Below are 12,878 nucleotides of genomic sequence, written 5' to 3' on the forward strand. Positions count from 1 at the left end.
ACACACACACACACACTCTCTCTCTCTCTCTCTCTCTCTCTCTCTCTCTCTCTCTCTCTCTCTCTCTCTTTCTCTCTCTCTAAGAAAACGCCCGACCCAAAGCACCGGGTCTGGCGCATCTTTGCTGCACAGGGCGAAGCGCAAACTCAAAGCCAAAAAAGATCCCTGTCTAGCTTCCTTCTCCGCTATGGCAAGAGATTTTTCTTTGAAGCCCAACCATGCAAGCCATGCAGCACAACACAATTCACTCATGCATGTCAGCACATGGTTTGGAACTGGGGTAAGGGGTGCGTGTGCGTGTGGGTGCGTGTGTGGGTGTCTCAATCGCCAAGGGACCCGCATGTGCACATCCATCATGTGACTGACAGTTTTTGAACTTGTTCTTATTTTACTTTATTTTGATTCGCACAAACGAACGAGTTTTGCGCGCGCCGAATGAAGGTGAGAGTGATGATTTTGTGGAGATTTGAAGGAAGGTTAGTTGGAGCGAAATTAAAAAAGTATGGTCATCGTAATGTTAAAACAAGGGCGATGCGGGAACGGGAAACGCGGGCAAACCGTGTTTTGCCGAGAAGGGGAAGGGATGTTGCAGGGTTATGGTAAGGCCAGCTGCGAATCATCACATCTGCAATCTGCCTTTGTCCAATCTTACTCGCAGACAGCGTACATGAAGGATATCATCAATAAGGTTGAGGCTAAGCCCCAAATGCCGAATCAATGGTGCTTACATTGTTGTTGTAAGGCGGACATGGGTGGTTTTTTGACTTTGTATTTTCTTTGGTTTAATTTTATTTTGGGGTGTGTATGTAGTATGTCTTGTCGCAAGATACGACTTGGGGCTTGAGGAGGGATGTACGCATCGACCAATCGCTGGACTCTCCGCTCGCACACATGTCTCCGAGCTGTGTGTAGGTGAGTAGAAGAAAAGGGTGTGAGGGTGTGTGTGTCTTGCATGCGTGATGACCAGGTGGGGGGATGTGTGCGCATGTGCACTCTAGTTTCCCCATGTTCTAGACACCCATACCCACACACCCACACACCCACACACTTTTCTAAAGAACCTAGTCGAGTCGGAAAAGCAGGGTCAAAAGGATAAGCCTTTTCTTGTTTTATGCACCTCGTATCTTTGGTTGCGAGGGCGGCAAGAAAGAATGGAGAAAAGAAAAGAAAAGAAGAGCACCAAGCAAGCATGGTAAGTTTTGGGTCGACTGTTTGGGCGCAACGCACGTTCCGAACCGTTGCCTTCCCTTCCGCCTAACCGCCCCCCGCCGACGGGGGGTCCAGCGCGCCGCACCTGCTCGTCATATTTGCTTTGGCCGCGACCACCAAAGTGGTGTATGATGACGCACCACGAACAGTCTCACCTTTTTTGTTTTACTTCTGATCTTCTTGCTTTTAGTCTTCTGCATCAACGCATCCCCTTCGTTACTTGCAGCCGTTTTTTTTTTACTCCCTTCCCCGGAAAAAAAAGAAAAACCCCGACCAGGCGAAAAAGAGAAATTGCTATATATGAAGAATGAGGCTGCAGAAGCGTTTTGCAACTCGTGCAGCGACACCCCCTCCTCCTCCTCCTTCGCCCCTCCGCCCCATAGCCCTTCGCCCCTCTCCCCTTTCGTTACCGTACATTGCAACTGCATGCATACGTAGGGATTTTATTTTGTCACAAAAGCCGCTCGTGACGCCTCATGCGATCGCTGCCTGCAAGTCAAACAGGTTACGCCATTACTCGGGGGCGGCGCGTGCAACAGCAGCGGCATATGTGGGCTTCTTTGGTTGCATCCGCTACCAGTCTTTGCGTTTGGGCCGTACTGCCTATTTGCCACCACACACCTGCATGCTGGCCCGTTTTCGATGCAAGTGTGTGGTGGACTGTATGTAGGTGACCCCGACACCCAGGTACACGTGTATCTCCACCATGTGTTAGAGTTGGGTGTGTGTGATGCGTGTGTGCGTGTGAAAAGCATGCAAGCACACTTACGCACACACACATACACACACACACACACACTCACACACTCACATACACACACTCACAGACATACATGCATATCGCTTCTTTTGCTCACTACCTAATGACTGGTTTGCGCGAATCGCTGCTAAACGAAAAAGAAGCAAAAAAACATACGAGACAGATGAAATTCTACTTCATGCATGGCCCTCTCAAATTGGTTTGAGGCAGTTGCGTCTTTTTTTTTCCTCTTTGCTGCTTGACACATAGGCACTTCCTCTTGCGCTGGAGCATCACCCATGCTGTCCATGTGGAAATTAAAGTGGGCAACAAAACCGCACGTGTACCGCTCCGTCAAAGTGGCAAAGGATTAAGAGGCTATTATCAAGTTTGATTTTACCTTTTGCGTACCTATGTGCCGCGACAAGCGGTGAGTATCGTGTCGGTTGCCAACCTGGAAGGAAGAGCAAGCGTATCAAAATACGTAGCATGTACCCACGTAGTAACTCAGACTTGTAGCCCCGCTTCCTACAGTACGTACCATGACTGGCGATGCAAGCAAGATTTACCCCCTTCCGCCCCTAAACATCCACCCCAAAAAATACGAGAGACAAGATGGGGGCGACTCCAACTTCCCGTATACACTGCAAAAAGGAAAAGAAAAGGTAAACGACATACCCGACTATTCTCACCTACGGCATGCAAGTAAACACCCGGTATCGGTGACATGCAAACTCGCAGTAGTTTAATCGGTACGTAGAACCATCTCAACCCAGTTGTATCACCACCCGTCCGCCATCTCACCCCCACTCCGCCTCCCTCGCCTACGCTGTGCCGCAAATCCGATCTCAATGCTGTATACACTCGGCACGAAAGGGAACACCACAAGAAAAAAAAATAACGGCCCAAGATCTGCCGTAAAACGGTGAGTGGGGGGAGGGATCGGAATGTCACCCACCAAGCAAACCGCAAGCCGCAAAGTGTCAAAGGGCAAAGCAAGCGAAATAACTTAAACTGACGCAACACATGCCCGCCCCCTCCCATCGCCACACCGATGAGGCAAAAGCCGACCCGTCGTCGTCACCGCCGCATTGCCGCGTTGCCGCCGCGGCGGGAAAAAGTGTATACAAAAAACAGAGATTGGCGAGATACCCAAATAAAAAAAAGGGGGGGGGATAAGGAACAAAAAAAATTTAGGATCAAAGAATCGGAGACGCGGGAATGACGGGCGCCGGGCGTGCATCGCACCGCGCGTGTGTGCGGCATAAGCATGGGGTGCGTGATGACGGGCGCGCGGGCGGCATGCCGTTTGGAAAAGCGGCACAGAGCCGAACTGTCGCGGACCTTGAACTATTACTTGCCTTACCGTACCCCGGTATCATCGGTGTGCTATGCTTTTCGTTTACTCATGGCTTTTTTTTTATCCTACCGTTTTTCCTTTTTTTTCGGGAACAGGATGGCGTAGGATGACATACATGCTGCATGGGGCTTGTGGCTTGGATATGTAAATTAATTTTTTTGGCGAGTATCTATGGAAAGTGCCGTTTCTGCAATCGTTATATGCATGTGTTCCTTTGGAAGAAAAAGAAAACGGTATGGAAGGATTGCGAATGTGGCATGTCATGTGATTATTATTATTATTTTCCCTGAATATGACTACTATCTGGGTTGAAGCTGGTTGGGTTGGCGTTTACAGACTACGATGTATTACCCGACTGCACGCACGCACGGCAAACACACAAACACACAAACACACATTTGCGATCAAGACCAGGTACGTGGGGACACAGCACTTGCACAGTCCGCGTATCCCACACTCACACACATACACTACCTTCCCCCCCTCCATTCGAGCGTGTAACATGGCATTGCTGTTTCTGGGTTGCATCCAATACGGTAGTATTACGGGTGGAACGTGGGGGCAATGATCTCACATGCAAAGCGTTGCGTGGGGTAAAAGAAGGTAGGGTAGGGTGGGGGAGGGCCGTTTTTACTTCTTTCGGAGACACAGGAGTCTCGGTGCGCGGAGATGCAAAAGCACAAGGAACGTTGCAGGCGTGGAGTAATCACAAAACCAACATGAGCGTTTGATAAGAAAACAAGAAAAAGCCACCCAGCTCCTTCGCTTACACTGGCTGCACTACTGCTACCTGCACTGGCGTTGCGTTGCCTTGCGTTCAGCCACGACCGACGCCGAAGCGGGTGCGCAAAGTGTTGAGCCTCCGCAAGGTCTCAGGCATATCGTTCATGCCGCTCTCCGTTCGCGTCAACCGATATGCAGAGTAGTTCCTGTTCTCCTCCACCAGTGTATCAAGCAGCGTGAACTCGCCAATCACACACTGACCCGAGCTGAGCATTTCCATGGCATCTGCATGACCCGACTCGGATTCGGGCAGCAGCATGTCGTCTTCGCTCCCGGCTTCTGCGCCTACATCCGATAGCGTATCGGTTCGGTGAAGCACCCCTCGCTCCTCGTCATCGGCATCCTGTCCGCGGCCCACATTAGCATTCGCTACTGCTGCTGTTGCTGCCGCCGTTTCTGTTGCAGCTGAGTCTGACGTTGCTCGGTTGGTGGTGGTGTTCGATGCGCCTCCTCCTCCACCAGCTGCCAGCTTTGCTAGCTTCTTCTTAAGTTCCCGCCTCTTTACATGCACTGACACCATGACGAGCTGCAGGAACAGTATGCATATGTCGAGCGCGCCCAGCTTCCACTTGCTCGTGGGGCCCTGCTGGCCGATGAAGTCAATCATCAATCCACCATGAAGATAGCCTCGTGTGTCTTCGCCAGCTGCAGGCGCCGGGTAGGTGAGATGCAGGAGAAAGTTTACGCCAAAGGAGAAGAGGAGCAGCGGAAGAAACGGCTTGGGCTCATCTGGCGGCCGGGTAACCGTCACGGTGTCGGGAATCGGGGTAAGCAGCGTTCCGTGGATAAAGGCCTTGAATGCCAGCCAGAAAAATGAGCAACTACAGCGTGTGTGGTCAGCGGCACAGTTGCAGCGCATCGCCGTCGGGGCGCATACTCTAGATGGTAGAGAGTAATGAGTTCCAAGTAGACAACCATGTCCAGGTCACGCAGCAGCTCGCCCAACATCTGGATGCGCTTCCTCTTTGCATCCATCCGCCTCTGTTGCACCTGTTTCTCTCTTTCACGCTCCTCGGCTGCATCGAGTCGAGCTATTGCATCTTCCAGGGCCTCCAGGGCCGCCAAACTAGGTGCGCTGTCGTCATGGCGCCGCGGTGCGCGAGACGACTCGGCCTCATCGTCCATGGCGCAGCGAGGGGATTTGGCGTGTCGCTTCGTCTCTCATTGAAGGCGACGGGCGTAAGTGACAGACGGAGTTGACGAGCGTTTGTCCTCGAACTCCTGGGGGGGACCTGCGAGGCTCTTGTCTCATCTAGGCCGCAACCCGCATCGGTGCTGGAAAATCAAGAAGGGCCGATGGCCGAGAGTGGTGAGATAATCGATTGCTCCGCATCTTGAACCAAGTTACAATCTACTGCAGTAGCCTACCAGTGTCTCTAGAGCTTCTGTTCAGCGTTAAATTGAGCGTGGAGCCTCTGGTTCATAAAGAAAAGCGCCAAAGATTCATGTAAAAATTACCAACTTGCTCTCATCGACCCACACGACTCCTCCGCCACCTCCGCATTTGCATCTTGCGCCCACCATGTCTTTTGGTCCTCCCAACAGCGCGCCCCTCCCCTCTTCCTTTGACGAAAATGAGTGAGTAACGACTATTTCTCAGTCGATTCGGCGACATACAAGCATCTGAATCCTCAATTGCTTATGTTTGCACCAGGGACTTTTACAACGAAAACACCATCGACAAGATATGGCGCCGTCTCCGCGAAGAGCCCCTTGTGCCCCTCGGCTGCGGCCTCACCGTCTGGGCCATTGTCGGCGCAACCCGCTCCATGCGTAAGGGCGACCACAAAATGACAAACGTCTACTTCCGCCGCCGTCTCTACGCACAGGCATTCACCATTGCTGTATTAGTCGCAGGAAACATGTATTGGCAAAAGGACCGTGTCAAGCGCAAGGAGTATGAGAAGAAGGTTGCAGAGAAGGAACGCATGGATAAGAGGGAACGATGGCTGAGGGAACTGGAGATGCGAGATGAGGAGGACAAGGCGTGGAAGGAGCGCATGGCTAAGAGGGCTCGAGGAGCGGCTGAGGAGGTTAAGAGCGAGGCAAGGGGTGTCACGGATATGGTTGCTGAGAAGACGAGGGAACTCAAGGACAAGACTGTTGGAAAATAAGAGGCGGGTGTGACCTAATAGACCAGCTCTATGAGATGAGAGGTCAAGGAAAACCCATGTGAAGAAACGCGTTTGGGAGCTGGGCATCTTTGAAAACTTCAACCTTTGCTGTATATGTATTGGGCACTGTACGAGTACATTGGGGAGAACTTGAAATTACGCCGATTACGAACAGTCAATCACTATTAGGTGTATTGGTTTGCGCTACTTTGCTTTGAAAGTACGAGCGCATCAAGATATTGTTTGAGTCATTTATAACAATAAAGTAATTAGTTTATTCATTCTTAACTGCGAGTTTATTAGTGCACAAGGATGTAGCTTGACCACTGGTTTTGCCGAAGACTATCTTGATACCTTCATGCTCCCTCGCTACTTGTAAACCCGCACCTCAACACCACGGGATCTTCAATATTGCAACCTTCCAAACAGACTATGACTTTTACGTATATCCCGCTGACAACAACAAGCAAGGGTCATATCCGGATAAAAGTAAATAGGATAAAATCCTATGCCAAATCCTAAATCTCCATAAAGTACATATGCTTCACAAAGGACCTTATCGGCCCGGTCGCCAAAATATCCCCAAACGCAAATTAGTAAAGCAACCAATATACCTACAACACGGTTCTTTACTCGTATGGTTTAAGAACAAAAAAAGAGACATTGAATCCTTGCGTCGACATTTTACCCGGAACAAAGAGCACAACGATCCGAAAAAACGTGCGTTCAGCTGCGCAGGCATTCGCGGACCGTTTAGCCGGCAACGGGCATCCGCCATGTCAACGGATGTACTATGAGAATTGTATATTCGACTGCCGGGTCACTAATTCCCACGTTTAGGGTATACGTATCACTTATTTCTGGCTAGAAGCCCATGCGGACGGACTACCTTGGTTACATGGATGCGCAGTAGATTGAAGAAAGGAGGGGGGAAGGCAGTGATAAGCGGGTCAGAAAGAGGTCGACATGTCAAAAGCGGGAAGCCGTTCCTAGCCTCAACAGCGGCTCATCGGGACGTCATATGAATAAGGTATGGGTTTGGGTTTCCCCCCTTTCTCCCTGTTTTGCAGTCTTCTTCACATACACACATATACGCACGCGTTCCTTATACATAGTGGAGTCGATCAGCCGGTGGCTAGCTAAGAGAAGGGCTAAAAAAGGGAATTGAAAAGTTGGTGGGCCCCGGAACAAACAAGACAGTTTGCGAGACACCTTTGAAAATGTCTGAGGTCAAGAAGTATGAGATAACAGAGGTATGTTAGATATTTGCTTTTGTGTGGTATTCTGGAAGACGTAGGGTGGGGTGTTTGGGGGTGTGAGGTAGCTCTTGAGATCTACCCCGCCGAAGTCAATACAGCCCCTCCGTTGTGAGCATTGCAACAAAAGAAGAGATGGTGTACTTGGGTATCCAGCTCATATCGTTACACGAAAACACCACAGACACAAATTGCCGATTCTCACAGGCAAAGAGGAAGCTCAAATCACTAATTGTATTCCTCCAATAGCCATGGCTCAAAACCCACTGCGCCCTAGGCGAAGGCCCCTTCTGGGAAGAGGATAGGAACAGCATCCGCTTCCTCGACGTCGAAAAGCAAGCCGTCATGCGTGTCGACCTCGCAAAGGGTCCCTCAAGCTTCAAGACCATCAAAAACTACGATATCTCCATTGGTTGCACCGCCGACATCGAAGGCAACGACAGGGAATTCATCTTCGCCGGCAAGTACGGCTTCGGTATCGCCAACAAAGAAACTGGCGAATACCGCTGGCTGAAAAAAGTCTGGTCCTCCTCCGAAATCAGCGCAAACAAGCACGAAATCTTCCGTGGCAACGACGGCGCCGTGGATTCCCAAGGTAGGTTCTGGGCAGGCTTCATGTTCGACCCTCTGGTCTCGGACATGCGATCAGACGGCGCGGTATTCCGTCTCAACCCCGACTTGAGTCTCGATCGCCCCATGGACGACATCTGCATTCCCAACGGCACGACGTGGAATAAGCAGGACGACATTTTGTATTTTGCGGATAGCCCGTCAAAGACAATTTACCAGTTCGACTACGATGCCAAGACGGGTGAGATCAAGAACAGGCGGCCGTACTTTGTTATGCCAGAGGATAACCGGTATGGAGAGGATGCGGTACCGGATGGTCATTGTCTGGATGAGGAGGGTTACATGTGGACGGCGCTGCATGGCGGGTCCTGCGTCCTGCGGATTTCGCCCCAGGGCGAGATCGTAGCAGAGATCAAGGTGCCGACGAGCCAGCCGACGTGTCCTTGCTTTGTGGGCGAGGAGCTGTTCATTACTAGTGCTGGTGGTACGAGCGGCGAGAATGGCGGCCCCGTTGACGAGTTTGCTGGCTGTTGCTTTAAGATTAATGTGGGTTTACGGGGGCTCAAGAAGTTCAAGTTCAAGGGCGGAGACAAAATTGAGGGTGGGAAGCTGAATGGGCAGGTTGTTGCCGAGTAGAAGGGAAGCGATTCTGGGAACGTTCTGTCCGTAGGCATCTGATGCCTCGAGAAATCAGCGATGTTACACAAGAAGAGGGTTGTCTCAAGCCACGCCTTTGTCTATCAAGTTTGGTTGGAGGAGTTATCTCCTACTAGCATTTACATAGACATGGGAATTGGCAAAATAAAGAAAAAGCACCTTTCAAGACATGTTGTGTTATTTAGTGGGTGTTCACTCCCCTCCAGTCTCCATGATTCCCATCACTGAGGGTCGCATTGGTCGCATTCTGGTAAATAATCCGGTCCTCTCCAAAATAGTTTCTTTGTTGGCTCGATTGGATAAAAAAGGTGGAGGTGACAATGTCATGTCTGTGTACGACCGACATTACATACACAGAATGGTCAAGAATGCGGGGAAGTTGAGCTCTCTTGCCCTAACATCGTAGCACACTATGTCCATCACTGCTTATTCTTAATTTCTTGTACAACGTCGTGTAGCATTTCGGGTGTCGTATTCAATTTGTGTAGTCTTGGAAGCGGAGGGTTGCTGCTTGGTGGATGCATCTTACCGGTGAACCATGGGAGACTTGGGAAGAGCAGAGGGGGGAAGGGGGTGGTTGACGCAGTAGTGATGGTGGAAGGCAGACTTGAGGAAAATGTATATAACGACATCGAGGGAGACGGTTTTTGAGGTGCATCCTACAAGTCTTTTCAGTATTCATTGAATCGAATCTAGCCAAGGCATATCGTCTCCAACATCATGCTTCCCGTCAAGACTCTGCTCACCACCCTCTTCGTCGCCGGGAGCGCCTTTGCTCTCCCTGAAGCAGTGCCCGACACCATTGAAAACGTTGTACGCGAGGCTGCTCCAGTCGCCGAGGCCGCCCCTGAGCCTGCCACTCTTGACAAACGGGCGTGCAGGTGCATCCGAGTCTCTAATCCAGGTATGTTGCTCCGTGACAAAGAGACAAGCACGAAAGCTCAAGACAATATAGGCCTCTACTGTGGATACTGCTATAGTGGCACCATTGTCACCTCTGGGCGTATCAACAACCATGTGTACTGGTGCAACACGGCTGGAGGCTGTGAGGATCTTGGCGTTAGAAACAGTTGCACTGCCAAGGATGGACCGTGTGATGGCAGGGACAGCGGCTAGATTGACAAGTGAAAACGTTGAAGAAAAAGGATCGTAAGTGACAGGTTGCAGCGAGGATGGCTGTGTCGTTCGTTACAGTGCAGATCTGCCGGGTGTTTATGTTTGATTCTTTTTTGCCTTGAGCTCACACTCATTTGGGTATCTGGAGTATACAGAGAAAAGAAAATACAAACAAAGGTGCCTAAGACTGTGCGGCTTCCTTTTGCTTCCTGGCTTCATCTTCTTCTGGCGTTCGAGTGGTAAGTTGTAGGGCGTGGATGCCGCCTTCTTTTGCCATTTCGTCTTTCATTAGAGCATTGACCATGCGATGTCTTGCAACCTGCATCTTGCCCTGGAAGGCTGGTGATGTGATGTATACGCTGCATGGGCTATTAGTACGAGATTTGAGAGGGGTGTAGTCTTGCAATGTTTTTTTAATTACCGGAAGTGTGTTTCTCTGCTAGTCACTCCTTGCATGGCCTTGTGATGGGCGTGCTTGTGAGAGTCGTTGAAGATTTCCAAACTTGTAGGCTTCAGCGCCTCTGTGATCTGACAACGAATTAGTCTCTGAATTTACAAGATACAAATATATATTATAGTAGGTCAGAGGTCTGTCACCTTTGTCCGCAGAGCATCTTCCATTGGAGTCATGGATTGGGCCATGGCTGACATAAAGCGCCGTCCCGCGAGGCTGGCTCGTTGGACGAACATGCACAACCCTATGTCCTTAATTGGATGTCGTGATGGTGGTGAAGATGAAAGAGGTGGGTTGCATCGGCACTACTGGTCGTAGGTAGTATGTAGTCTGTAGTAGTAGGTAAGACGACAGGCCGATGCAGGCGTGCCAAGGCGGGGTCGGAAAGCGGAAAGCGATCGGCGTTCGGATGGATCGCGTCATGGTTCGGAAAGTATGAAGCAGAAGGAAAAGAACAATTGAAGCGGCCACTCAGCCCAGAAAGCTGCCAAAACCTTCTTATTGTCTCCATCACTGCATTCTCCATTCAACCAGGCTTTTTTTCCAGTCCACATCGGCATTCACCAGCAGTGAGCGACGCAAACAGAGCCAGCATGACTCGGGCGCAGTCACTGCAGCATTTCACCCTCGAAACCCGCATCCTCCTGCGCTGATCCCGCATCTCTTGCCGCCATGTGGGCGCGTCACCTTTTCTTGCGCACCCTCGTCCGACATAAATCACCACCGACGGTCTACACCACCCACTGCTCCCCTCGTTTCGCCCGCTCTGCTCTGCACTCTGTCAGAATGGCATCTACTCTGCCCTGCCTGCCCATCTTCGAGGCCATCAAGAAGCACAATGGCCAGTCTACAGCCGTGGTACACTCACTATCTGGCCGCTCCTTTACCTACGGAGAGCTCGTCAACGACGTTGCGGCAGCAAAGGACAAGCTGCAGCGAAATTGCAACGGCGCAAGTGCAGAGGGCCAGCGCATTTCCTTCCTCGTAGAAAACGGCTACGATTATGTAGGTGCGCATTCCTCTTGCCCTCGTCTGTAGCCCCATGCCAGTGCAACTACTGACCTCCACCCAGTGACGCTCCTCTCCATTCTCGCCGCACATGCCATTGCCGTACCGCTGTCGCCCGCCTTCCCCGCCCACGAGTTGCGCTACATCATCGACCAGAGCGAGTCCTTGATGCTGCTTTCCTCTGAGAAGTTTCAGAGCCAGGCTGATGATGTGCTCAAGGAAGGCATGACGACCAAGCCTATTAATTACAAGCAGGATAAGATTATGATGGGCAAGACGGATGACTATGTCACCCTCGAGGAGCCCTGCAGCAACCAGGGAGGCATGATGCTCTACACCTCCGGCACCACGAACCGACCCAAGGGCGTGCTGCTTCCCCAGGACGTGCTAACAGCTCAGTCGCAGTCCCTGTTAGAGGCATGGAACTACAGCAGTGACGATGTGCTGCTCCACGTCCTCCCCCTCCACCATATTCACGGCACTGTCAACGCATTGCTTACGCCTCTCTTTGCTGGCAGCACCATTGAGTTCCAGTTTCCCTTCAACGCCTCAGCTGTCTGGGAGCGCCTTGCAGCTCCGTTTCTGCCAAACCCCGACCCGGTCAAGAAGCCCATTACTTTCCTCACAGTCGTCCCAACCATATACACACGCCTGCTTGCATCTCATCCTAGCCTCTCGCCTGAGCTACAGGCTGCGACTAAGACCGCTCTTCACCCCTCGAACATGCGCCTCAACATATCAGGTTCCGCCGCCCTCCCCACACCCGTCAAGTCGGCATGGACAGAGCTTAGTGGAGGCAACGTGCTGCTGGAGCGATATGGTATGACCGAGGTTGGCATGGCCCTCTCTTGCGGTCTCGACTTTGCGGATCGTGTAGATGGTTCGGTCGGCTGGCCACTTCCTTCAGTGCAAGCGCGTCTCGTCGATACTGAAACTGGACAGGTTATAGAAGTGGGCGACGAGATTGATCCTGCGACGGACCGCGAGCGACAAGGCGAGATTCAGTTACGTGGACCAACTATCTTCAGGGAGTACTGGAAGAACCCTGAGGCAACGTCTAAAGAGTTCACCGAGGATGCTGATGGACAAGGCAAATGGTTCAAGACTGGTGATGTCGCAGTCCGCAGGGCCGTCGAGGGGGCGGGCAAGAGCAGCCAGCCATGGGCAAATGGTCCTCTCTACTTCATCCACGGTCGCAAGTCAGCTGACATTATCAAGACTGGCGGGGAAAAGGTTTCCGCTCTTGAAATTGAACGGGAGATGCTTTCCCTCCCACAGGTTGATGAAGTTGCTGTCGTTGGTCTACCTTCAGAAGCCTGGGGTCAGAAGGTCGCCGCCGTAGTTGTGCTTTCAGAACAGGGTAAAACTGCTGGCAAGGGAGGCAAGCCCTGGTCAGCGCTTGACATGAGGAGAGCGCTGAAGGAAATACTTGTCAATTACAAAATTCCCCAGGAGATGAAGGTCGTAGACACTATACCGAGGAACGCCATGGGCAAGATCAACAAGAAGCAGCTGGTCAAGCAGATCTGGGGCGAGGTCGCTTGAGGAGAACGGCACTGTACAAAAGTAGAATCATGGTGTATAGATAGATGATGACGATGGAGCATTTGTA

At 51.4% G+C, this 12,878-nt stretch overlaps 8 protein-coding genes across 8 annotated transcripts; 5 read left to right on the forward strand and 3 right to left on the reverse strand.

Moving 5' to 3' along the window:
• The first annotated feature begins 1,837 nt into the window (after positions 1 to 1,837).
• Positions 1,838 to 2,085, forward strand: COCSADRAFT_310854 (uncharacterized protein). The gene has a single exon (XM_007700743.1). The coding sequence runs from the start codon at positions 1,852 to 1,854 to the stop codon at positions 2,071 to 2,073; it is 222 nt and encodes a 73-aa protein (XP_007698933.1). The 5' UTR covers positions 1,838 to 1,851; the 3' UTR covers positions 2,074 to 2,085.
• A 1,047-nt stretch (positions 2,086 to 3,132) lies between these two features.
• COCSADRAFT_35870 (uncharacterized protein) lies at positions 3,133 to 3,504 on the reverse strand. The gene has a single exon (XM_007700228.1). The coding sequence runs from the start codon at positions 3,328 to 3,330 to the stop codon at positions 3,148 to 3,150; it is 183 nt and encodes a 60-aa protein (XP_007698418.1). The 5' UTR covers positions 3,331 to 3,504; the 3' UTR covers positions 3,133 to 3,147.
• Positions 3,505 to 3,984: 480 nt separating this feature from the next.
• COCSADRAFT_35871 (uncharacterized protein) lies at positions 3,985 to 5,317 on the reverse strand. Its single transcript, XM_007700229.1, has 2 exons — positions 4,969 to 5,317; positions 3,985 to 4,912 (listed from the first exon to the last, which is right to left on the reverse strand). The coding sequence occupies exons 1-2, from the start codon at positions 5,214 to 5,216 to the stop codon at positions 4,126 to 4,128; spliced, it is 1,035 nt and encodes a 344-aa protein (XP_007698419.1). The 5' UTR covers positions 5,217 to 5,317; the 3' UTR covers positions 3,985 to 4,125.
• Positions 5,318 to 5,449: 132 nt separating this feature from the next.
• Positions 5,450 to 6,500, forward strand: COCSADRAFT_115140 (uncharacterized protein). The gene is made up of 2 exons (XM_007700744.1): positions 5,450 to 5,669; positions 5,746 to 6,500. The coding sequence occupies exons 1-2, from the start codon at positions 5,614 to 5,616 to the stop codon at positions 6,203 to 6,205; spliced, it is 516 nt and encodes a 171-aa protein (XP_007698934.1). The 5' UTR covers positions 5,450 to 5,613; the 3' UTR covers positions 6,206 to 6,500.
• Positions 6,501 to 7,214: 714 nt separating this feature from the next.
• COCSADRAFT_310987 (uncharacterized protein) lies at positions 7,215 to 8,762 on the forward strand. Its single transcript, XM_007700745.1, has 2 exons — positions 7,215 to 7,458; positions 7,711 to 8,762. Exons 1-2 carry the CDS (start codon positions 7,426 to 7,428, stop codon positions 8,665 to 8,667), a joined length of 990 nt encoding a protein of 329 aa, XP_007698935.1. The 5' UTR covers positions 7,215 to 7,425; the 3' UTR covers positions 8,668 to 8,762.
• Positions 8,763 to 9,408: 646 nt separating this feature from the next.
• COCSADRAFT_170346 (uncharacterized protein) lies at positions 9,409 to 9,804 on the forward strand (the record flags this gene model as incomplete). Its single annotated transcript, XM_007700746.1, has 2 exons — positions 9,409 to 9,592; positions 9,644 to 9,804. 2 exons carry the CDS (start codon positions 9,409 to 9,411, stop codon positions 9,802 to 9,804), a joined length of 345 nt encoding a protein of 114 aa, XP_007698936.1.
• A 15-nt stretch (positions 9,805 to 9,819) lies between these two features.
• COCSADRAFT_35875 (uncharacterized protein) lies at positions 9,820 to 10,530 on the reverse strand. The gene is made up of 3 exons (XM_007700230.1): positions 10,402 to 10,530; positions 10,226 to 10,332; positions 9,820 to 10,163 (listed from the first exon to the last, which is right to left on the reverse strand). The coding sequence occupies exons 1-3, from the start codon at positions 10,444 to 10,446 to the stop codon at positions 9,986 to 9,988; spliced, it is 330 nt and encodes a 109-aa protein (XP_007698420.1). The 5' UTR covers positions 10,447 to 10,530; the 3' UTR covers positions 9,820 to 9,985.
• Positions 10,531 to 11,044: 514 nt separating this feature from the next.
• Positions 11,045 to 12,811, forward strand: COCSADRAFT_25491 (uncharacterized protein; the record flags this gene model as incomplete). The annotated part of the gene is made up of 2 exons (XM_007700083.1): positions 11,045 to 11,267; positions 11,331 to 12,811. 2 exons carry the CDS (start codon positions 11,045 to 11,047, stop codon positions 12,809 to 12,811), a joined length of 1,704 nt encoding a protein of 567 aa, XP_007698273.1.
• Between the last annotated feature and the right edge of the window lie 67 nt (positions 12,812 to 12,878).

Source organism: Bipolaris sorokiniana (genome assembly GCF_000338995.1).
Source record: "Bipolaris sorokiniana ND90Pr unplaced genomic scaffold COCSAscaffold_5, whole genome shotgun sequence".
NCBI lineage: Eukaryota > Fungi > Ascomycota > Dothideomycetes > Pleosporales > Pleosporaceae > Bipolaris > Bipolaris sorokiniana.